At 43.6% G+C, this 24,365-nt stretch overlaps 1 protein-coding gene across 1 annotated transcript in view; it reads left to right on the top strand.

Moving 5' to 3' along the window:
• The first annotated feature begins 14,017 nt into the window (after positions 1-14,017).
• lama4 (laminin, alpha 4) overlaps positions 14,018-24,365 on the top strand; it is a 28,273-nt gene continuing 17,925 nt past the window's right edge. Inside the window, exons 1-10 of the mRNA XM_062411437.1 lie at positions 14,018-14,312; positions 19,510-19,611; positions 19,739-19,866; positions 19,959-20,039; positions 20,991-21,205; positions 21,768-21,868; positions 22,613-22,793; positions 23,209-23,292; positions 23,421-23,572; positions 24,149-24,259. Coding sequence (XP_062267421.1) covers positions 14,205-14,312; positions 19,510-19,611; positions 19,739-19,866; positions 19,959-20,039; positions 20,991-21,205; positions 21,768-21,868; positions 22,613-22,793; positions 23,209-23,292; positions 23,421-23,572; positions 24,149-24,259 — 1,263 coding nt within the window. The 5' untranslated portion in view covers positions 14,018-14,204. The remainder of the gene's footprint in view (positions 14,313-19,509; positions 19,612-19,738; positions 19,867-19,958; positions 20,040-20,990; positions 21,206-21,767; positions 21,869-22,612; positions 22,794-23,208; positions 23,293-23,420; positions 23,573-24,148; positions 24,260-24,365) is intronic.

Genomic DNA, 24,365 nt, shown 5'->3' with positions numbered 1-24,365 from the left:
CAAGCACTTGGCAAATGTAGTGAGAAAAACCTCTGGCAGAGCCAGGCTCAAAGTGGGCAGCCATCTGCCTCGACTGGTTTGGGTGAGTGTGGAAAACTATGGGAGAGAGGAGAGGTGGGTGGAACAGAGGGGAGAGAAGAGAATGAAAGGGAGGTTGAAGAGAGAGGCCATGTTTAAAGGACCCATCGTATGCTCATTTTACCACAGTTGATATGGCTCCTCGGGGTCTTAATGAAATGTCTGTAACATGTTTTGGTCAAATACCACAAGGATCATTTAAAACAGTACCTTTTTACCCTGTCTAAAACAGCCCTCCTCAGATTGACCTGTTTTGAGTGCCCCCATGGTAGACATGCCAGATACCCACATTAACGTGTAGAAGCACTACAAAGGTGGAATTTTCATACGGTGGGACCTTTAAGATCTATCAGACTGGTTGTTATAATGAGAGTAATATTCGTGATACTTATAATTGTAATGGTATTATAAATGATGTCAGCACCTGAATGCTGTCCACAACAAAAGGCTTAATTTGTTTCACTGTGCTTGTATTGAAATTGTCTTATCTTTGTGCATCTTCTCACTAAGTATGGATGCATTCACAGAAACTGAAAGATGAATAAAGCAATTAGTGTTACAGGTAACAATAGGATACCCTTTGCCTCTTCATTTCAAATTATTGCTGGTTTAAATTTTTTGCGGATAAGATTAAGATTAAGATTAAGATGCATTTATTAGTCCCAAACACATGCACAGACATGCAAAGGCACACTCATGCAGGTAGGGAAATTTAATCTCTGCTTTGACCCATCTGGTGCAGGACACAAAGAGCAGTGAGCGACCATGTACGGCGCTCGGGGAGCAGATGTTGGGAGAGTAAGGTGCCTTGTTCAGGGGCACTAGACAGGGTAGGGAGACTCTTGGATTTATGGACAGATCAATCCAGGTTCGTCTTTTTGTTGTCTCTCCGTGGAGTCGAGCCAGAGACGAACCAGAGACCTTCTCTGCCCATAGTCCAAGTTTCTGCCACTAGACCACTGCCTCTCCCGCCTATCCTAACCTGCAAGCTGAAAAATTTCCTGACCAAGACTCAAATAACTTCGGATTATTCTGAGCCTTTAGCCTACTGACTTTCTTCTTTTGTACATTGAGGAGTTCACTTAGGTGATTATAAAAGATTTGTGATTGCATCCATTGCACAAGGTCAATTTTAAATGTTAATACCAGCACACACAACAGAGACCGACCACAACAGGTGTATTTAAATAGTTTTAAATCCAGTAAGTTGGTTTAAAACACAGGGCTCCCCAGGGTTGTGTTTTATCCACCATTCTCTCCTGTCCATAATATAACATCTCCCGTAGCCCTGCATCTGTTGGCTCACCTGACTGACATTCATGCTCCGTCTCAATACCAGCGAACAGAGTACAACCTGGTACAAACATTTTGGAGGAAATTCACTGGAGCTTAACATCCTGGTTTATCTCCCTCACTATCAAACAAAAAACAAAACACTCACATATAACCAGTCAGGCCAGGAAAATAGTCAGTTCTCCTCAAACTCCACTATCTGATCTGTATAGACGCTCAGTGATCAGGAGAGTCCCCCTTTCCCCCGCAGGAACATCTTTGTGATGATGTGCGCGGCACAATGATGTGCACTGCAGGATGAAGTGCGCCGCAGGATGAAGTGCGCCGCAGGATGAAGTGCGCGGCAAGATGATGTGCACTGCAGGACGTGCACCGCAGGATGAAGTGCGCCCAAGATGATGTGCGCTGCAGGACTATGTGCGCTGTAGGACGATGTGCGCTGCAGGATGATGTGCACAGCAGGATGATGTCCGGTGATTATGTGCGGCGCACGATGATGTATGCCGCAGGATGATGTCCGGTGATTATGTGGGGCGCCAGGATGATGTCTGCCGCACATTGACATGCGCCACAATATGAGGTGCGCCGCAGGACGATGTGCGCTGCACGATGATGTGCACAGCAGGATGATGTCAGGTGATTATGATGATGTGTACCACAGAATGAAGTGCGCTGCACGATGATGTGCGGTGAGGATGATATGCGCCGCAGGATGATGTGTGCTGCACGATGATGTGCGCCACAATATGAGGTGCGCCACAGGATGATGTGCGCTGCACGATGATGTGCGCTGCACGATGATGTGTGCCACAGGAAGATGTGCGCCGATGTGCACCGAATATAAATAATTGGCATAAACAGTACATGAGCAGGAGTTAATAATAGAATGTAAAAACACAGTTTAGCAAAGACATCCACAAGTTTTATTAATAACTAGTATTAAATGATATACTTTAAGATTAATGATCATTAATATCTATATTAGTATTTACAACTAATTAATATTAAATGAGAAAAAGTGCAAAAGAAACCTGTCTGTCTCTCCATTTTCAGCACGTTATCAGAAGTATGTTTTTAATGGTACAAAAGGGAATAAACCATTGCAGCAGGCAACATTACAAGTACACACCTCATATTGTGATATGCGCCACAATATGAGGTGTGCTGCAGGACGATGTGCGCTGCACGATGATGTGCACAGCAGGATGATGTCAGGTGATTATGATGATATGTACCACAGAATGAAGTGCGCTGCACGATGATGTGCGCCACAATATGAGGTGCGCCACAGGATGATGTGCGCTGCAGGATCATGTGCGCTGCAGGATGATGTGCGCGACACGATGATGTGCGCCGATGTGCGCCGAATATAAATAATTGGCATAAACAGTACATGAGCAGGAGTTAATAATAGAATGTAAAAACACAGTTTAGCAAAGACATCCACAAGTTTTATTAATAACTAGCATTAAATGATAAACTTTAAGATTAATGATCATAAATATCTATTAGTATTTAATACTAATTCATATTAACTGAGAAAAAGTGCAAAAAAACTTGTCTGTCTCTTCATTTTCAGCAAGTGATCAGAAGTATATTTTTAATGATACAAAAGGGAATAAACCATTGCAGCAGGCAATATTACAAGTACAATAGTACAGTGATGTGCGCCGCTGGATGATCTGCGCCACATGATGATGTGCATCACAGGACGATGTGCGCTGCAGGACGATGTGCGCCGATGTTTGCCGATGTGTGCCCCAGGATGATGTGCGCTGCAGGATCATGTGCGCTGCAGGATTATGTGCGATGCACGATGATGTGAGCCCAAGGATAATGTGCACTGCAGGATGATGTGCGCTGCAGGATGATGTGCGCTGCAGGACGATGTGAGCCCAAGGATGATGTGCGTGGCAGAATGATGTGCGCTGCAGGATCATGTGCACTGCAGGATGATGTGCGCTGCAGTATGATGTGCGCCGCAGGATGATGTGCGCTGCACAATGATGTGTGGTGATGATGATATGCACAGCAGGATGATGTGCGCTGATGTGCGCCGCATGACGATGTGCACTGCAGGATGATGTGCGCTGCAGGATGATGTGCGCTGCAGGACGATGTGAGCCCAAGGATGATGTGCGCGGCAGTCTGATGTGCGCTGCAGGATCATGTGCACTGCAGGATGATGTACGGTGCAGTATGATGTGCGGTGCAGTATGATGTGCGCCGCAGGATGATGTGCGCTGCACGATGATGTGTGGTGATGATGATATGCACAGCAGGATGAATAACCACTGATGTGCGCCGCATGACGATGTGCACTGCAGGATCATGTGCACTGCACGATGATGTGCGCTACAGGAAGATGTGCGCTGATGTACGCCGAATATAAATAATTGGCATAAACAGTACATGAGCAGGAGTTCATAATAGAATGTAAAAACACAGTTTAGCAAAGACATCCACAGGTTTTATTAATAACTATTATTAAATGATATACTTTAAGATTAATGATCATTACCATCTATTAGTATTTACTACTAATTAATATTAACTGAGAAAAAGTGCAAAAAAACTTGTCTGTCTCTCCATTTTCAGCACGTTATCAGAAGTATGTTTTTAATGGTACAAAAGGGAATAAACCATTGCAGCAGGCAACATTACAAGTACAATAGCACACTGATGTGCGCCGCAGGATGATGTGCGCCACATGATGATGTCTGCCACAGGACGATGTGCGCTGCATGACGATGTGCGCCTATGTGCGCCGATGTGCCCCGCAGGATGATGTGCGCTGCAGGACAAGTGGTCTCAGGTGAGGGGCCAGAGGTGAGGGGCCAGACTAAGAATGGTTCAAAAACCCTCAATGAATATCGACACAAGAGGAGATGGGACCCAGCCCGGAGGAAGCCCGGGGCCCCCGTCTGGAGCTAGGCCCAGACGGAGGGCTCGATGGCGAGCGTCTGGTGGCCGGGTTTGCCACGGAGCCCGGTCGGGCATAGCCCGAACAAACTACGTGGCACCCCCCCTCTCTTCATCTCATGGGCCCACCACCTGTGGGAAGACCCGTTGGGGTCGGGTGCGCAGCCACATGGGTGGCAGCGAAGGTCAGGGGTCTCGACGGACCAGACCCGGGCGGCAGAAGCTGGCTCTGGGGACGTGGAACGTCACCTCGCTGTGGGGAAAGGAACCGGAGCTTGTGAGGGAGGTGGAGCGCTATCAGTTAGATCTGGTGGGGCTTACCTCCACGCACAGTCTCAGCTCTGGTACCGTACTCCTGGATAAGGGTTGGACTTTATTCTTCTCCGGAGTTGCCAAGGGCGTGAGGCGCCGGGCGGGTGTGGGGATACTCATAAATCCCCGGCTGAGCGCCGCGGTGTTGGAGTTTACCCCGGTAGACGAGAGGGTCGCCTCCCTGCGCCTAAGGGTTGTAGGGGTGAAAACTCTGACTGTTGTTTGTGCGTATGCACCAAACAGCAGTTCAGAGTACTCGGCCTTCTTGGAGACCCTGAATGGAGTCCTGTATGGGGCTCCAGTAGGGGACTCCGTACTTCTGCTGGGTGACTTCAACGCCCACGTGGGCAACGATGGAGACACCTGGAGAGGCGTGGTGGGGAGGAACGGCCTCCCTGATCTGAACCCGAGCGGTCGTTTGTTATTGGACTTCTGTGCTAGCCATGGATTATCCATAACAAACACCATGTTCGAACATAAGGGTGCTCATAAGTGTACCTGGTACCAGAGTACCCTAGGCCGAAGATCAATGATCGATTTTGTGATCGTGTCATCTGATCTGAGGCCGCATGTTTTGGACACTCGGGTAAAGAGAGGGGCGGAACTGTCAACCGACCACCAACTGGTTGTGAGTTGGATCAGGGAGTGGGGGAAATTTCCGGATAGACCTGGTAAGCCCAAACGAGTAGTGCGGGTGAACTGGGAACGCCTGGAGGAGGCCCCCGTCCTAGGTATCTTCAACTCACACCTCCGGCGGAGTTTTTCTGGCATTCCTGTGGAGGTTGGGGGCATTGAGCCGGAGTGGGCGGTGTTCAAAGCCTCCATTGCTGAAGCTGCGGCGGCTAGCTGTGGCCTCAGGGTCTTAGGCTCCTCAAGGGGCGATAACCCTCGGACACCGTGGTGGACACCGGTGGTCAGGGAAGCCGTCCGATTGAAGAAGGAGGCCTTCCGGGATATGATATCCTGGAGGACTCCTGACTCGGTTGCAGGGTACCGACAGGCCCGAAGTGCTGCAGCTGCTGCCGTGTCGGAGGCTAAGCAGCGGGTGTGGGAGAAGTTCGGGGAGGCCATGGAGAAGGACTTTCGGTCGGCACCAAAGTGTTTCTGGAAGACTATCCGGCTCCTCAGGAGGGGGAAACGGGGAACCATCCAAGCTGTGTACTGTAAGGATGGGACTCTGTTGACCTCAACTGAGGAGGTTGTCGGACGTTGGAAGGAACACTTTGAGGAACTCCTGAATCCGAATAACACGCCCTCTATGTTGGAGGCAGAGCTCGAGGTTGATGGTGTTTCATCGTCAATTTCCCTGGTGGAGGTCACTGAGGTGGTCAAACATCTCCGCAGTGACAAGGCCCCAGGGATTGATGAGATCCGGCCAGAAATGCTAAAGGCTCTGGGTGTTGAGGGGCTGTCATGGTTGACACGCCTATTCAACATCGCGTGGGAGTCGGGTACAGTGCCAAAGGAGTGGCAAACCGGGGTGGTGGTTCCCCTGTTCAAAAAGGGGGACCAGAGAGTGTGTGCCAATTACCGGGGCATCACACTTCTCAGCCTCCCTGGTAAAGTCTACTCCAAGGTGCTGGAAAGGAGGGTTCGGCCGATCGTCGAACCTCAGATTGAAGAGGAAAAATGCGGTTTTCGCCCCGGACGTGGAACTACGGACCAGCTCTTCACTCTCGCAAGGATCCTGGAGGGGGCCTGGGAGTATGCCCATCCGGTCTACATCCGGTCTACATCCGGTCCTGTTTTGTGGATCTGGAGAAGGCGTATGACCGGGTCCCCCGGGAGAAACTGTGGGAGGTGCTGCGGGAGTATGGGGTAAGGGGGTCTATCCTCAGGGCCATCCAATCCCTGTACTCCCAAAGCGAGAGCTGTGTTCGCGTCCTCGGCAGCCAGTCAGTTTCGTTCTCAGTGGATGCTGGTCTCCGCCAGGGCTGGGCCTTGTCACCAATCCTGTTTGTGATATACATGGACAGGATATCGAGGCGTAGTCGTGGTGGGGAGGGGTTGCAGTTCGGTGGTCTGAGGATCTCGTCACTGCTTTTTGCAGATGACGTGGTCCTCATTGGATCATCGGCCTGTGACCTTCAGCACTCACTGGATCGGCTGGCGGCCGAGTGTGAAGCGGCTGGGATGAGGATCAGCACCGCTAAATCTGAGGCCATGACTCTTAGCAGGAAACCGATGGATTGCTTACTCCGGGTAGGAAATGAGTCCTTAGCCCAAGTGAAGGAGTTCAAGTACCTTGGGGTCTTGTTCGCGAGTGAGGGTACTATGGAGCGTGAGATTGGCCGGAGAATCGGAGCAGCGGGGGCGGTATTGCGTTCGCTTTACCGCACCGTTGTAACGAAAAGAGAGCTGAGCCGCAAGGCAAAGCTCTCGATCTACCAGTCGATCTTCGTTCCTATCCTCACCTATGGTCATGAGGGCTGGGTGATGACCGAAAGGACGAGATCACGGGTACAAGCGGCCGAGATGAGTTTTCTCAGAAGGGTGGCTGGCGTCTCCCTTAGGGATAGGGTGAGAAGCTCAGCCATCCGTGAGGAACTCGGATTAGAGCCGCTGCTCCTTTACTTAGAAAGGAGTCAGCTGAGGTGGTTCGGGCATCTGGTAAGGATGCCCACTGGGCGCCTTCCTTGGGAGGTGTTTCAGGCACGTCCAGTGGGGAGGAGACCTCGGGGAAGACCCAGGACTAGGTGGAGAGATTATATCTCAACACTGGCCTGGGAACGCCTCGGGATCCCCCCGTCAGAGTTGGTCAATGTGGCCCGGGAAAGGGAAGTCTGGGGCCCCCTGCTTGAGCTGCTCCCCCCGCGACCCGACCCCGGATAAGCGGATGAAAATGAGATGAGATATATAATAAAGTACAGTACCAGTCAAAAGTTTGGACATACCTTCTCATTCAATGTTTTTTCTTCCTTTTACTTTCTTTTTACATTGCAGATTAATATTGAAGACATCAAAACTATGAAGTAACACATATTAAATTATATATAATTATACAAACCAGAATATTTTTTATATTTTAGATTCTTCAAAGTAGCCATCTCTTGCTTTGATGACAGCTTTGCTGCTTTTGGCATTCTGTCAACCATCTTCATGCGCTATTCACCTGGAATGGTTTTCAATTAACAGGTTTGCATTGTCAGGAGTTCATTTGCGGAATTTCTTGCCTTCTTAATGTGTTTGAGACCATCAGTTGTGTTGGGCACAGGCTATGATTAAACTGGCTCTCATGAGGATCGCCCCAGGACAGGAAGACCAAGAGTTACCACTGCTGCCGAAGATAAATTCATTAGAGTAACCAAACTCAGAAACAGCAGCCTCAGATTAGATTCAACATAAATGCTTCGTAAAGTTCATGTAGCAGGCACACCTCAACATCAGCAGTCCAGGGGAGACTGCGTGAATCTGGCCTTCATGGTTTAATTCCTGCAAAGACACTACTGAGGAACAACATTTAGACATCAGCACAAATACGCCTCACAAATTGCAATGAGTGGATATGAGGTGTTAGTTATTGAGAGGTGGTTGGTGAATATTGCAAACTTTTCTCCCTCTGCTTTTTGTCTTTATGCAAGTTCCTGCTAACTACCCCTTGCTTCATATTTACTGTAGTTATGAAGGTGGTCTTAGTCTTCTCAGGTAGTTCCAACAAAAGTGAATAAGTACAATAAAAACAGAGCTATTCCTTTAACAATCTAGAATAAAAAATAAAATGCCCATTGTAATACAATATCACTGTGTGAGTTTATTAAGTTGTATTGATAGTGTAGATTCCAGTGCTTACTTTTGTCCCTTTGAAAATTTACAAAATATAGTTATGTAGCCTAAAATTATATTTGCCACTGGGCCTCATTAACTTGTACAAATTATGCCTAATTATTGCATTTTAATTCTCTCTTATGTGATCTGGTCTGTTGTGAGGTCCAAGCAGCTGACGTTCACCTCCTTAGTTATTCCTAAGTTATCGTTGAGGACATAGTCTTACTTTCACAAGAGCGGCCAACATTCACACCAGTGATTTGTAGCACTCTAATTAGTCAGGGAGTTTCCGTTTTTGGCTAAGAAAGCTTGTGTGAGTGGAGATTCAATCATTCTATTTTCCCACTACCCAAGTGGGAAATTTTTTTAATCTCTCTCTCTCACACACACACATACACACACACACACACACACACACACACACACACACACACACCTCTGCTTTCCATCTGTTTCGAATCAACACCCACTGCTGATAGCTTGATACACTTCCCCTGAAGAGACAACTCACAAACCTTTGACAGAAATTGTTAAGTGGTAGTGATGTGGTTGTAGTGTTAAGTATAAAAGGAAAATAATCCTTCAATTTTATACAATTAGGTCTACTTTAAGAACAACCGGTGTCCCTTTGCAAGGCCCTCCCTTACCACACCTAATTCATAAAGTGTAGTGTATCACTCTGAAGCGTTCACAGCAGCAACCAATCTTGCGGAGGGTTCAGGTGAGGGGTGGTGCAACAGAAAGAGGGAGGACATAAGGTATTAATTCTGCTATGGAGATTTCGTATTTTGGTTAACAGCACAGTTGGTGTCTTCTATGTTTATGGCACCACTTTTCATTCGGAGACATCTCTTGTGTTGTGATCTGTGATAGTGGATTGTGACTGTGATGGTGGATCAAGATCGTGATGGTGGATGGTGGTTCAGGGATCATGGATCATGGATCTTAGTGGCATCTGATTGTGGATTGTATAGATGCACAATATCCCTGCTTACATACACTACCATAATTGTCAATCCCTCTACCATTACAGCTGGCATTACTGCATCTCTATCAATCACTTTCTTTTGTATAAATACTTTCAAACATTGATATACCTCTCCATTTATGTTAGACACTGGCTTTTCTCGTCAATGTTGTAAATATGACACCTATTAGGATCCCTGTCTCTGATGTCTCTAGGTCCCCCTAGCAAATTGTGATAAGGTTCGATTGGCTGATTGGTTGAGGTATGTGAGCTTTATTTCTGAAGAGGGTATGTTAATGCTAATGATTCCATTCCTACACATCATATTTATAACTTTATAAATATATAATATTAACTAATATCTAATGTCAAAAGCTAACTTTCATTTTTCTTTTTAAACTTTTAGTTATTCTCTTACTAGGGAGCTTTCCACCCTGCTACAGTGTGTAGCATTAAAGAGAGGAGGTGTTTGTTGTGATAGAGGTTATATGTTTCTCTGGTATGTGTGGAGAGTGTAAGGAGACACTGCCGACCAAGGGGAGAAGGCTGAACTCCTAGACATTCTGCCCTCCAATGCCCACTCAAGGTAGGTCTCTCTCCCCTGAGCTACAGCACTCATGAGTTTGGAGTCTTTTTTTAAAAGTGTGCATACATACTATAAATGGGTTTATTTCTGCTCCTACAATTTGGATAAAGAAGTTCTGTAATACAGAAGGTATTTCCCAATTTTTTGGTCAGCGAAATGTGATGGATTGTTTAGATAATCCTTTTTACAGTTAACATTTGTTTTGGCTTCCTGATACAGTAAGTCTGGGTGACCATAGAGGTTGTTTAAAGCCTATTAGATCACATCTCATGTTTGCTGACCGATCTGACTTATTTTTAGTGTTCACAAATCTTAGGAGCTACTTTAGTGAAATGGCAACAATTCCATTATAAGAATAATGACCAGAATTACAAATACAAGACCGAACCTGTAATATACTGACATTAGTCTCATGATAATATGAATATTGTCAGTCAAACGAAAGTTAATTAATGTCTCAGTAACTCTGTGGTTGTGATAAAGTTAAGCTGTGCTCTATTTTTGTCAGATCTTGTGAGCTCTCTCTTCATCACTGCAGTTGGATCTCTACCTGTTGTTTTTGGCTCAGATTGCAGTATTGCCCTGTGCCATGCCGTCTGTATCACTCAGCCTACAGTTTCAGCAGTGGCCTTAGATCACTTGAATGGTTTTAACTGAATGGGTTGGCAAAGAAGACCACCTAAGACAACCTCATCCCTTTGTGGAGAAGCTAAGAAGACCATGCTGCTGTTGCGAAACCTCGTCGCGCTGAATAAGGCCCTGGTCATTGAGTGATGCTGGTGTTTTTACTGTGCCTGTGCTGAGAATAACAATGTCTAATGAGCCAAACATGGAGAAGTAGAAAGTCCTCTCCCTCTCAGTGAGCTGGTTAAGTAAACAGATTGTGGTTCAGCAAAGCCTTACATCTGTTTATTGGTGGATAGTGCAGTCCTATTGCCAGTTGCATTGCCTAAAGGTGTTTTAGAAAGCCTGAAATTAAGTATTTAAGTCTGCAGTTACCGCAAAAACAGAAATTTAACTCTTTATGGTAGCACTGTCTTTTCAAAAGCAAATAGATGGGCAACAGTATGAAGGTATAATTAGAGATGGTAATCTTTGGCTGGATACAGGATGGATATTGATGCATGATTTAAGCAATCCCTACATTACTCCATGAAGTGTTGAGACAGGATCACATTGTGCTGTGAAAGACCCACAGCTAATGTTGGCCAGGCCCCTTCTCTTCTACAACATAATACTGAGTATAGGGGCCGCCTGCCAGTACCTCTTTTATGAAATATATTTGTGTAAAACTTTCTAGGTATTCAAATTATCTTTGTTTTGCCCTTTTAAACCAGTCATTGATATCACTATATGCCATTTTAATCAACAAAAAACTATCATCTTATTTCCACAGCGAATAAAGTTATCTAATAATAATTGAAATATGCTCACTGTACCCACTGATCAATCCAGGAGGCTAATGTTAGCAAGAAGGGTGAACTGCCTGCCACCGCCTAGCTAAAAGAAAGAGCTTTTAGCTATCAAGCTCCTCTCCTGTGGAATCATCTCCCACTTTCAGTTCGGGAAGCAGACACCATCGATACGTTATCACATCAAAGTAATTCATATCTCATCAACACATGTTTCTGACTTGACCCCTTCCCCGGAGTCCCTTTGCCCTAACGTCCGCAGATCCAGGGCCACGGCTGCAGCAACAACTTGGATTACGATTTGTGGATCGCGTATCAGAGATAGTAATGGTGGATCCAGTTTGAGGGTTCCTGTATCGTGCTGGCTGATCGTAATAATAATGGCGAATCCTTTATCGTGTTGGCATCTGATAATGGGGGTGAACCACGACCGAGGTGGCAGCTGATGATGGATCCTAACTGGGTTGATGCACTTATTGTAAGTGGCTTTGGATAAAAGCATGAATGAATGATTTTTCAATGGAAGCTGGTTAGCCTGGTCTTTAGCTTTCCACGTGGAATACAAACTTAACCAACTTGCCAAAATGTCCAATGTTATTAAGAGATGTCTCTAACTGTTATTGTCACATAACCAGTAGGTTTGTTGAAAGTGGGGACAATGTGTTATGGGGTATTCTGTTGAAGTTTCGAAAGGTTCAAATGAAGATAATTTCCTCAAATTTAAGGAAACCCTTCATACATCATAATGTCTAACTAGCGTTAGGATTCAGTGCATACCAATTATTTGTATTAATTAAATATTTATATGGACATATTATAATATATATCAATGTCTGTGCGGTGTCAACAAATTATGTGGATTTAAAGAAAATATGACGCAAAAGTAATATTTATTGTCCGTTTTCACATTTATCTGTGAAGTCCTCACAAAAAAAGAAAATGCAATTTTTTCATGTCAAATAAAAGATAGGTGCATGTTATGGAGTTATAAAAGAAAGCTCTTTTTAGTGTTGATCTTAAAATATTTTTTCTATTTTTTATCTAGTAAAACTAAGTAATAAACAGTACACATGATGTTTGCCTTTTCTTCCTTTTGAATCGGGGCTGGAACGGTGTCGTGTTATTTCACATTGATGCTTTAAAAATCACAATGTTCACAGAGGATATGAGACATACAGTGTTGGACCTGGCCGTAGAAGACGCTATGTGAAGTTAATTTTCTTACTTTTCTCTTACTCACTTCTCACTGTCTATTCTCTCTCCATTGTCTCTCCAATTCCGGTCAGAGTGCTCATCAGAAATACAGATTTGAATGGCTGAGTGGTATTACCTGAGATGATTTACAAAGCATGCCATTGGTCGGTGGGTTTCCCGCGCTGCTAAACCAGTGCTGTCAAGGCCAAAATAGCTGTTCAAAGGGAATTGCTTCATCAAAATTCGAAAATTCTTAATAATGTATTGGTTAAAGGTCCAGAGAAGATGGCATCTATGTCCAGATCTGTCTTAGAGGATATATAAGGCTATGACCTGCTCCCAGTAGCATACCATGGAAATTGACAGTTACTGGTTTGCTGTATCAACACCACTTCTCAGATAACATGAGAAATGCTTTCCCCAGCAGCTTTCCTCAGAGGCTTGGACTTACATGCTCTTCCAACAAATATGCCTAACTTTGTTTATCCTTTTTAAATGGAAGACATAGCTGCAGTCACATTATATTTAATATTTACTGACACACAAATTTAAGAATGTTTGTAATAACAAATATAGCCTGAAGTCTTGTTTTGCGCGTGTGTGGATCACATCTCTGCCATAGATAACTGGAATGTGACAACCTGTTTATTAGTCACTTGGGACATATAACTTCCTCATGGTCCCATGGGCTGGGACAACATAACTTGGCTGTATTTGGAGCTGTGATCATTGTGGAGTAAAGAAAAGTGTGACAAGTCTGCACAGGGTCATGAGTTTCAACTTCCAATTGGCCTTCACTGTGTCCAGCAATTCCTATGTTAGGAAACAGTATCTGACAATACTTTGTCTGTGCAGGAAGTGTGACAGTCAGGCTCTTCCTTCTAAGAGTCTAAAATAAGGGCCATAAATTTAGCAGCTTTTGATGGTCTGACCTTGGAAAACAAACAAAAGCTCATGTCTGAGGCTACGAGGTAGAGGGGGAGCTGGGCCGGGATAGCAGCTGTTTTTTCTATGCCTGTGGAGTACAGAGTGAGTGCTGAAGCTTTAAACCCACTACCAACCATGGCCGAGCTGTCTGTGTGTGCGTGTGTGTGTGTGGGGGGGGGGGGCACAGAGGGAGGAGGTGTAGCCTGTTGAGCCCAAGGTGAAAGGGTATCACAGACCTGCAAATGGAGACGAGGACCTAACACTCAATCTGACTTTGCCAGTAAAGGGGGGTGAGGTGTGGAGTGGGCAGGGGAGGGGTTGGTGGTCTCGGTGCCGTTTGGATGTGTGCACTGTCTGCCAGAGACAGAAGCCCTCTGTTGCTCAATTGACTCTATGTCATTCTTTCTCTCCTTTCTCTCTCCCTCGCGCTCTTTCCCTCAGTTTCCAGCCTTCCCATCTGTTTGTGATTTGGGCTCATGCTCAGGGGAGAGGCAAGTCCGCTAGGGGAGAGGAATCAGGGCAGGGAGGGAGGGAGTGAAAGAGAGGAAGTCCACACAAGTTTGTTTTACAGGACTCAACTCGGGCCGGGACTAGGCACAGTGCCACATCTGGAGGTCGGAGCAGCAGGAAAGTGAAGCCAACGGGTGCAGCCGAGCAAGAGGAGCTGCCCAGAGGTTTTCCTACGGCCAGGACACACTGACAGAGACAGGAAAGGGGGATCAGTGGTCCACTGGGCCAACACACAAATATGGCTGCTAAATCTCTGTCCTGCCTTTGCCTTCTTTGCATCCTCTCAGTGATTGCCTATCCAGCTTCTGCCGCCAGACTCGGGGAACAGCAACAGTCACTGCTGAAAGTAAGACAGATTTGGTTTTCTCTTTTTTGCTGCTACACGCCGCATGCTAGTACGGCTATATTTAGTCTGTACAAATACAGAATGTAATGGGGCTGATGATCATGTACACCAATAATTATGTGAAAAGTGTCAAGGATGATTTGGTAGTGGTTATCTAGGTGAACTTCACAATGTTCCTGATCTATGTTCATCCATGTGTGTGTTTGTGTTATCAGAGGTACCCCAAGGCTGAAGCTTAGATAGGCTCTGAGTTTACTGTCTGCACCACTGTCATGCCCCTCCCTAACATTTCCTTAATGGAAACCAGCTGCCAAATGTTGAGCAACACCCCAGAGAGAAGACGAGACTGAGAGAGAGCACAATAGACATTGAGGGCATGAGAAGCATAACAGAACAGTCGGCACAGAGGCCAATGTTTCCTTGATTTAGTATAGCTCAAGTAGTTCAATAGGTCTATCCATTAAATCTCCTGACAATTTTCATTTTATACAATTTAGCTTATTACATATTTTTCAGATTGTGGGTTTATCTGTCTGCTTTTAAGTTATAACCGATAATCAATCACATCAAACCTATCTTTGTATTTATGACCAAAGAGCCATAGAAGATATTTGTAATGATCTATCTACCTCCCCATGGTGCTTTAATTGTTGCTTGTAATTCATTTTTACTTAAAAGATTGTAATTGCATCCCCATTTACAAAAAATGTAATAACAGAATGTGATGTATACATGTACTGGAAATTATAGGGAAGACAAAAAGCCACTGCGTAAATGTGATTTCAAGCTTTTATCTTAACTACATGCATAGACAGGGTTCAACACTACCCTGTAGGCTGACAATGTTATTGTCATCTTCAACCATGTAACATGATTTTTTTTTTTAATCCTCTCATCCTACTCCTTATTTTGTTATGTCATATTGTTTGTATTCCAAACATTACTCTGGAACCAGTATCTGTTAAACAAATGTAACAGTCTCCTAATCAACCAGAATTGTAATCCAGTATAACATTCATAAATTTCTTTGGGTGATTTGGTGTGCATACAAAGGTTATTGACTAGAGTTTCTAATATTTGTTATATTTTATTTGATTTCTGAAGATAATCTGGCGATCCCCCCTTGGTGTTTTGCAGCCCCCCCAGGGTTCAAACATTATTTTTTTTTTGTTATACATGTGCAAGCTGCCTGTCATTGGAAATAAATGGATAAAGTTGTAGTTTATAAGTGGCCTGACATCTTAAAATCTTATTTAATGCTTTGACTGTCATTATGTGGTTGCTGTGGATGCTTTTGAGGTTAATGTTCATCTACTTGGCCATTGGAACAGCACAGAAATACAAAACTTTTAAGTAACCTTTCTCTGAAGTAATATGTACAAAAAGATATTCTCTGGAAACATGCTGTGGATCAAAAATGTCAAAGAGAATGTGGAGGGATACATTCCCAAAGCTTGGTAGTGCTAAAACAGTGCAATTATTTTTTCGACGCACATGTTTATTTCCTAATATCTGAGCTTGCTGTGTGGCTGGTCCCCTGAGAGCAGGCCTCACCCCTGTAGCCAGACTGTCTGAGAAGTTATTGAGATGAGATGAGATTCCCATGACCCAGGATCTGTCCCATACTCTGGGTTTTTCGGAGGAGTTAGCATGACTAAATCCAGTGTCTGAACCCTTCTTCAATGTCAGTACAGCAGCCAGCTTTGGACAACTAAACGGAAATGAGACTTGACCTTCAAGCATTAACACATAATCCACTTACGTCTCCTACTCTTAGAAAACTCTGTAAAGAGTTGAAGCAGATGTATACAGTACAGGACACAAGCACAGGACAAATTACATAAGAAGTTATCTCTTTAAAAAAATAAAAACTTTTAGAGGTCCAACTCCAGACACTCCATAATAGCTGTATGGCTGAACAGTTTTTAAGTAACTTAACCAGAGAATGCGTTGACTTTGGATATCAAACATCGGGGTCGATCTAAGCTTCTTTTTGTTTAGCTCTGTGTCGCAGAGATGGAGACCAAAGGTCTAAGGACAGGAAAAATGGGAGAAGAACAGACACTGAATCAGTGGAAGAGACAGCATCACATGACAACTGAGAGACTTTATAACATGTTAAATGTCATCTTTGTTCTCCCAGATAGTGGGTACAGTGAAAGAGCCACAGAAATAGTTCACATTACTGAGTATGCACATGGTTGGCAAAAAGGAGGCTGACATCAATTTTAATTCCATTAGTTAAGAGGCATGTCCACCATTTTGAAAAATCTGAAAATCTGAAAATAACGGATCAAAATTTGGAGAATTTCATATATATTCTTTATTCATGGGAGTAAGTTGGCAATATTGACATTTCATTCTGACGACTCACGTTCAAACATTTATTGCAGCAGTAGAACAGGTTTAGTGTTTGGCGTCTAGGCTCCAACTTAATCACCCATGTGAATACACAGGAATGATGGGAGTGATGAGCAAATACTTGTAGCTGCCTAATACTCCACTATGGTTAACAGCTAATCACTGACTTTGATGGATACGGTAAAGTGGATTTATCAAAGGATTTTGCTGCATGGATAAACTTCGCTAAGTTTGCCAAGAAGTAGCTCTGACACAAGTTCATATACTGTCCTTTTCACTTTCTGTTCACTTCTAAATTAAGGACACAAGATATTGGATATTAATGAAAGACTTTTACAGATGAGGTAGGCTATCACATGGTGACTCCAGCTTCACTATCAAAAAGAAACTAGCTCTTTTTTTTTCAGAATGTTGAACTAGTCCTGTCAAGATAATCATTTATCCTTCATTGTCCCACAAGGGGGGGCTTTGCCATGTCCCACAAGCAATGGGGATAGTAAAATTGGAAACATCAAAAAGTAAACATGCATTATAAACGTACTTAAAATAGAATAATAGAAATGATGTATATAATGTTAACAAAAAACAGTGCGAACAAGCGAGTACAAGATATTTATTTCTTTAATCTTAAAATGTTAATCATGGAAACATTGGGAGAAACCCGTTGTTCTACAAACTGCCGGGTTGTATACTTGAGATTCCTTCCTCTCAATTTAGAGGGGTCTAAAGGGTCCACATCCTTCTTCTACACCATCTGCTCCTGGTCCCACCGACCCTTAATTCCCCGTCCTACTCTCCCCTGTGTATACACACCGCAGCTGTTCTCACCATCAGCAACTTTCACACAGTTTCAAAACTCCTTTAAGAGGCTTTACCAATGGTAAACACCACTGGATCGCTGTGGTTTTCCCATAAACGTGTGGTTTACTGCTCCTAATGGCTGGGACAACCATTTGGAGTTAAATTTCTTCTTTCTCCCATTTGCATCATTAGTTGAATTTTCAGGGTGGGTTGTGGAAGGTCCCCACTTTGAGAGATTTAATGGTGATCCTACTCATGAATTGGTCCTCTATCAGTGTATGTGCACGTGGGGATAGGGAAAACCACAGGAAATAGGTCTGCAGGAAAACTCAGTGCTGTTGTTCACAGGATGTTTCACATTTTCTGGCTACAGCAGAATGTTGTTGCGTCACAGCCCGTCTGTGAATAAATCGAAGGGAATCATGAATCGCATGTAAGCCTACTGTACTGCAATAACTGGGGAATGTTCCGTCTTCTGGTCCATAGTATCAATGTCCCGTTGACTGGGTGGAACAAGGAGGTCAAAGGAGGAAGATCTTACTGACTGCTGCTATTGTATGTTTGCATGCCTCATTGAATGGTGCTCCCTCCAAAGCTCAAAGGGGAGAGTGTGCGTGTGTGTGTGTGTGTGTGTGTGTGTGTGTGTGTGTGTGTGTGAGAGAGTGTGTGTACGTTTTGAGGGCCTGTTAGAATTTTAGACCTTTGAAATGAGGACCAAACATCGCTTTTTGACACAACATTGACTACTTGAGGACTAAAACTCAAAGTCATGTTTAAGTTCTAAATGTGACGGTCAGAGAAAGGGTGAAGTGTTCAAGAATGCAGTGTTTCAAAGTGTGTGGGAGAGTATGTCTGTGTGTCTGAATGGGTGGTGTCAGGGGGATGGGGTGGGGGGGGATGTACACGGCTGTGAATGCTGACATCACACCATCCTGAGAAACTGTGGTGAACAAACATCAGACAGGACGCAGGTTTTAAATTGAACGGCACAATTCAAAAGAGTTTCCTCTGAGTTCCCTTTGTGCAGTTATAAGAAATGCACCTTCTTGCCTGAAACACTCAAATCAATGGTTTTCACTAATTGATTATCTATTATCAGTATTTCACTACATAAATGAAAACGGTGGTTATTTCAGGTGTATAATTTCTACATAGATTTTTATTGTATTTCTAACAAGATAACACTGTTATGTGCTGATCTTATCAACTACTTTACTTTTCAAAATGGACTGACAACTGCTGTGCTTTGAAACACATTAACTATCTTTGTTATTTAGTAAGATACATTAGTAGTCATGTAATTAATAATTATATAAAAATAACTAGCAGCCTCTGCAGTTAGTAGCTATATATAAAAAAAGGATAAGCAAAAAAATTCAGAAATACCCAAGTATAAGTTTGTAATCTGTGATTAGTACTGAGCCTGTTGATGATATATCTGTGAAGGATCTCAGTCACCCAGGTCATGGTATCTATAGGTATTGTACATGTTTACATTGGCAACTGGAATTTATTGCGAATGAGCATGTCTATTTCCTGAAGACTTGTTAATGAAAGTCTCTGGCTCTGGCCACTGGACATTTGGGTGGGTTGGCCTGTGGTAGGTTCACATGTACAGTAATGTAGTAAAGTGATATTTTTGAAACCAAGAGAATATTAAGGAGATTCACCTAGTTTGTATTGGAAATACAGTATCGGGTAGCGTGGCTACACTCAGTGGTCATAAATACTTGGTTTCATGTTGCGTCTATCTGCTTGAGAGAAAGGGATTCATCTATAATTGCTTCTACCATGATGTTCTTGTTTCCTTTTGTTGAGTTATAAGTTGTTAGAGGATTATTTTATCCTCTTTAACTCAGGCTGGCTCAGGACCCTTTGAGACACTATACTGTATGTTTGGAATCTATAAATAAACCTGACGTATTAATGTTAATTTTGGTCAGCTCGTGGGTCAATCTGCCCTCAGTTTGAGAAAAAATATTAATTTGAAATCTGAAATTCAACTTGTTATTGTACATTTCTGTCCCCATTTCAGGACTGTGCCAAGGGATTTTTCCTCAGTGAGCGAAACATATGCTTACCATGTAACTGTAAAGGCCATGCTGACTCCTGTGAAGACATCACTGGCATTTGTATAGTAAGTGATCTATGCCGATTATCATGCTTTAAAATGATCAACTATTCCATTCATATTCATGAGACCCGCTAAGGTTTGCTAACACTGTGAGAAGCAAGGTACCATTAGTTTACTCTTTCCCTTTCAGGACTGCAGGGACCACAGTACAGGTGATTTCTGTGAAATGTGTGAAGATGGTCACATGCTGAGGCCCAGCGTGGATAGACAACACACCTGCCGACCTTGCGCCTGTCCCCTCTCAGTCCCCTCCAACAAGTAAGTCAGTCTGTTCTTGTTGTTATTCAGTGCTACATGTTGGCAAGCAGTATTTAAGTACTGAAATACCTTCCCCCTGTCTGTTTGGCCAGCTTCGCAGTGCGCTGTGACAGAGGAAGTGGCATTCTGCGGTGCAAGTGTCAAGAGGGCCACGCCGGACATTTATGTGAGAGGTCAGTGCTGACAAGGACTCAAACAACCAATGGAGAAGTATTCTTGTCCAAGGTGTTTTACTGTAGGTTATACAGCAAGTCCCAGTAGAACTTACATCATACAATTAAATTTACGTACATGTACACCAGCCAAAGGGTTTCATCGCACCCTTTAAACTCAAAACTACTTTTAAATGGGGTTTAAGAAATATAGATAAAACATTATTAAATACTTTATGAGGCCAGTCACTTACTACCTGCGAAACCTTTACAAAGTGGGCCTCATGAGAAAGTGGTACTGTTAATTGTACTCAGAATAAAACAAACAATAATCGACCTCCCTCTAAAAGGGAGTAGGTTAACCAATCTCAGTACACCAACCCACACAGCATGGAAGCTGTCAAATGGCCCACTGCCCCCTGCAGCATCCCCTCTCCTAGCCTCTGAACTGACTCGGGTGAGCAAGCTGTGTTAGGTGTTACAACCGGTTGAAGCAGGGAGCTGAATGAGACGAGAGAGGAACACATTCATCAAAACGATGACCTTTTGTCTGCCCATTCCTTTGCTTGCAGCACTTTGAGCCTCCTCTGCCTAATTTCCACATTCGATGGCCACAAGTAATGTGCATGACAATATATATACATATTGTGGATTAAATTGTGAATGTTCTTCCACTGGAAACCAAACCAAAATACAATGCTCCCACAAGATGGAGCATTTTTACTGGGTTGAATGTCCAACAAAAAAATCTGCCACTTATTGCATTTCGCATGCCATCATTATTGCTTCCTACACTTGTAATAAGTAATTGAATGCACAAATGGTGCCTTGTCTGTGTGTTCCTTAACAAAAACAGGGAGCATAGTTAATAAAAAGAAGATCAAAGACCGCATCTTAATGGGCATAGTTCCTTAAATGTTTCATTGCAACAGGCAATGATATTGTCACTCATCTACAGTTCTTCCCATCCAGGTGTGCACCAGGTTACTATGGCAATCCCATGGAGATTGGTAATTCCTGTAAGAGGTGCGACTGCAATGGTAATTCCGACCCCAACCTGATTTTCAACGAGTGCCACAACATGACAGGCCACTGCCAACACTGCTGGGGAAACACTGCCGGGGCTAACTGTGAGAGGTGCACTCCAGGTTTCTACGGCGATGCCATCAGTGCCAAGAACTGCAGAGGTGGGGGCAAGGAGCAAACTCCAACATCTTCAAACCCTCATTACAACATTGATCTAGACTTTAATGACTCTATGTGTGTGTATGAGTATGTTGTGATTTAGTGAATATGTTGTTGTTGCTTAATGTTGTATGAGACCTGAAAAAATCTTCTTTTGCATCTTAACCCTCACACACCAGGACCTAAAAATCAAACATTTGTTTGTTAGTTAGTTTTCAATTACAGCAGATGAGCAGTCTTCAATGCCAGTGTTGGATATTAAGTTATGAATTTACACTATATTGGAGTTAATATATCATTATGTTGAATTGCTGTATAGTTATCTGTTTTTATTCCTATAGTCAATTCTTAAATAGTTGAGAAATATAAAATATCAAGCACCTAACATTTGAATGGCTTTGTGGTCTAATAGTGTTCAGTGGAAAAATAAGACAAGGTCACAATCCAGGATCCAAGGACTGGGTTTTCCCTTTTGAGGCCCAGGAAGTCCAAAAATAACTGTGCCGGTGACATAATTTGACCTCTGCTGTTCTCCTCACTGCATGTGTCCTGTGTCTGTCCCAGCGTGCTTGTGCAATAAATGCGGCACCTCCTCATGCGACGACAGGACAGGAGTGTGTCACTGCAAACCAGGTGTCACAGGTCGACTCTGTGACCAGTGTGAGGTGAGCGAAACCATGTGACTCTGCACAGATCAACTGGTATCTCTTCTGAGGGACCCTGTATGAAGCAGGTTTAGAAGAGAGTATAGATGAGATTCGTTACAACCCAGGTATTTTCATGGTATTGATTATACAAAACCAAGGATAACAGTATGGTTGGTAATGAAAAAAATGCGATATATAAGGTCATATTTAGCAAATGCAGAAATGGCTAAAAAGAAGTACGACAGGGCAACAAACAGACAGAGGATAAGAAACACCTCATGTTAGCCAAATATATTAGGATGGGGAAAAATGTGTCAAATATGTCAAGAAAGGTGTATATTATCTGAAAAAACTGAAAGGAGATGAGTTGTCATCAGGAGTGAACGCTCTGACTAACTGTGAATTGTTGATCGGTTGAGTAAACGAAGACTTCATTTTAATATGACGCTTTAGCAAATTCAAAATAGGATCTACTCCATCGTTGGGCGGTCTAGATAATTTGAATAAAGTGATAGTGTGTTGCCAACCATGCCAGTAGTCCGTCTGTGTGATTCTGTCCAACCAGCTTTAGTAAGATCAGTCATATCTGCGCTCTGAGGTCACAGTAATTACTTTATTGTGCATGATCGAAATCGTTGCCAAAAAAACCCAGCTGTTGGAGATGAGAATGATCCTTTCAATGAGCCACGACAAAGTGATTCAAACATAACTTAAACAGGCAGATGCTTGGATCTAACAACGTTTCCTTTGTTTGTAATCTAGGAGGGCTACTCAGGTTTCTTCAGCTGTCAGGGCTGTCGGAGGTGTGAATGTGGGCCAGCTTCCATTCGCTCCACCTGCCATCCTCTCACCCACAGCTGTCCGTGCCGCCCGGGGGCCGGCGGGCGTTACTGCGAGCGCTGCCTCCCAGGTCACTGGGACTACAGCCCCTCCGGCTGCCAGAGTAAGTCTTCTGACTGTCCTACAGCATGTCTTTTTCTCTTAGGCACCCAGATCACTTGTCGAAAACAATCAGTGCAGTTACCACTTTCCCAGTGAAAAAAGCAAAAAAGCTGCAGTAAGGGTTCACATTCCCACACCCACTACCACAGTAGTACACATGATGTCAGAGAAGCGTCTGCTGAGAGCTGTGACCCTGTGGCCGTAAACAAACAGCTGCTAAAACAGACCCTCACAAAGAGACGCCACGAGACAGATGTGCAGGACTGAAGCCAAGATGCCGCATATATGTGGTCTCATATACAGTATATTTGATGACGCCACTCAACCATTTCCAGCTGGTCGAGAATTTAAAGAAATGTGTAGAACGTTCTGTCCAACACTTTATGATGAAATGCTTCTGCATCTGTTTTACATAGAGTGCGACTGTGAGAGCGGACACTGTGATATGCACACGGGAGAGTGCCTGTCAGAGGCTGCAACAGTGAACCTGTGCAACATCAGTAAGTTGAGTTCTCAACAATAGCTGAAATATAGAATATAAAAAAAGGAAAAACAAAACCTGGTTTGTTTTTTCTGCCTCAAACTGTTTGAAACATCCCAAAACTCACGTTTCTTCTTGGGTTTTCAGAATGTGATGAGTGCATTTGGCATCTGATCGGGGACTTACGTGTGTCAAATAAGACACTGGATCAGCTGAAGGTTGGAGTGTTGAACATCTCCACTGGAGCTGCTGCTAACGACAGGCTCAAATTCTACAACTACACAGCACATCGATTGCAGGTACAACGCTTAAATAGAAGAGTTAAAGCTGCTTAATTCCGTATTTTGATATGAACAATGGATGGGTGTGCTTTGTTTTAGCTCCAATGCTCCACAACACTTTTTAATTGCTTTTAGCTGCTCATAGCTCGTTATTTTGATGTTATGACCAACATGTTTACTGTCTTGGTCATCTCACTCTCATCAGCAGAATGCAGCTGCTACCTGCCCAGCACTTAAAAATCAGCTTGTTAGATAATTAGAAGTAAAATAGCTTGCAGCTAAAGCTATAACGTCTAGTATAATTATTCTGTTGAACAAGTTCATGACAATGTTGCTCATTCCTGATTTGTCAGACCACAGTTTTCTCATGTGTTAACTTCACAAGATCATAACATTTTCAACATCTACTATCTTAATATGGAGTTGGAGTCAAAGTGTTTAAATTTAAAAACCATAACGTGAGTAGACATATGGTGATGCTGTCTAGATCAGGGAAACATGGCATGGCATTGGTTTGTGTTGTCTTTTTGCTTTGAATGTTTATGCAGCGTTGAGCTCATTAATGATCATGATATGTAATATGATGATTTCCAGGCTCAGTTTCAAGGCTGGAGAAACAAGTCATCTGCAATGAAGGCGCAGACTGGGGAGCTGGAGGAGGCCACAGACGCTGTGGTGTTAGAAATCAAACAGCTGGGAGAATCGGTCAGAATCAAAGTCATTCATTCACTTCATGTATACTTAGCATTTGAAAGTCCCCGGAAGACTTTAGAAGTTCAAGCCAATATATCAGTGCAGCAGCTGTTCCTAC

This window comes from Platichthys flesus, chromosome 18 (assembly GCF_949316205.1).
Source record: "Platichthys flesus chromosome 18, fPlaFle2.1, whole genome shotgun sequence".
Taxonomy (NCBI): domain Eukaryota; kingdom Metazoa; phylum Chordata; class Actinopteri; order Pleuronectiformes; family Pleuronectidae; genus Platichthys; species Platichthys flesus.
The sequence above is the reverse complement of the archived record's forward strand: the minus strand, read 5'-3'. Positions and strand labels throughout refer to the sequence as shown.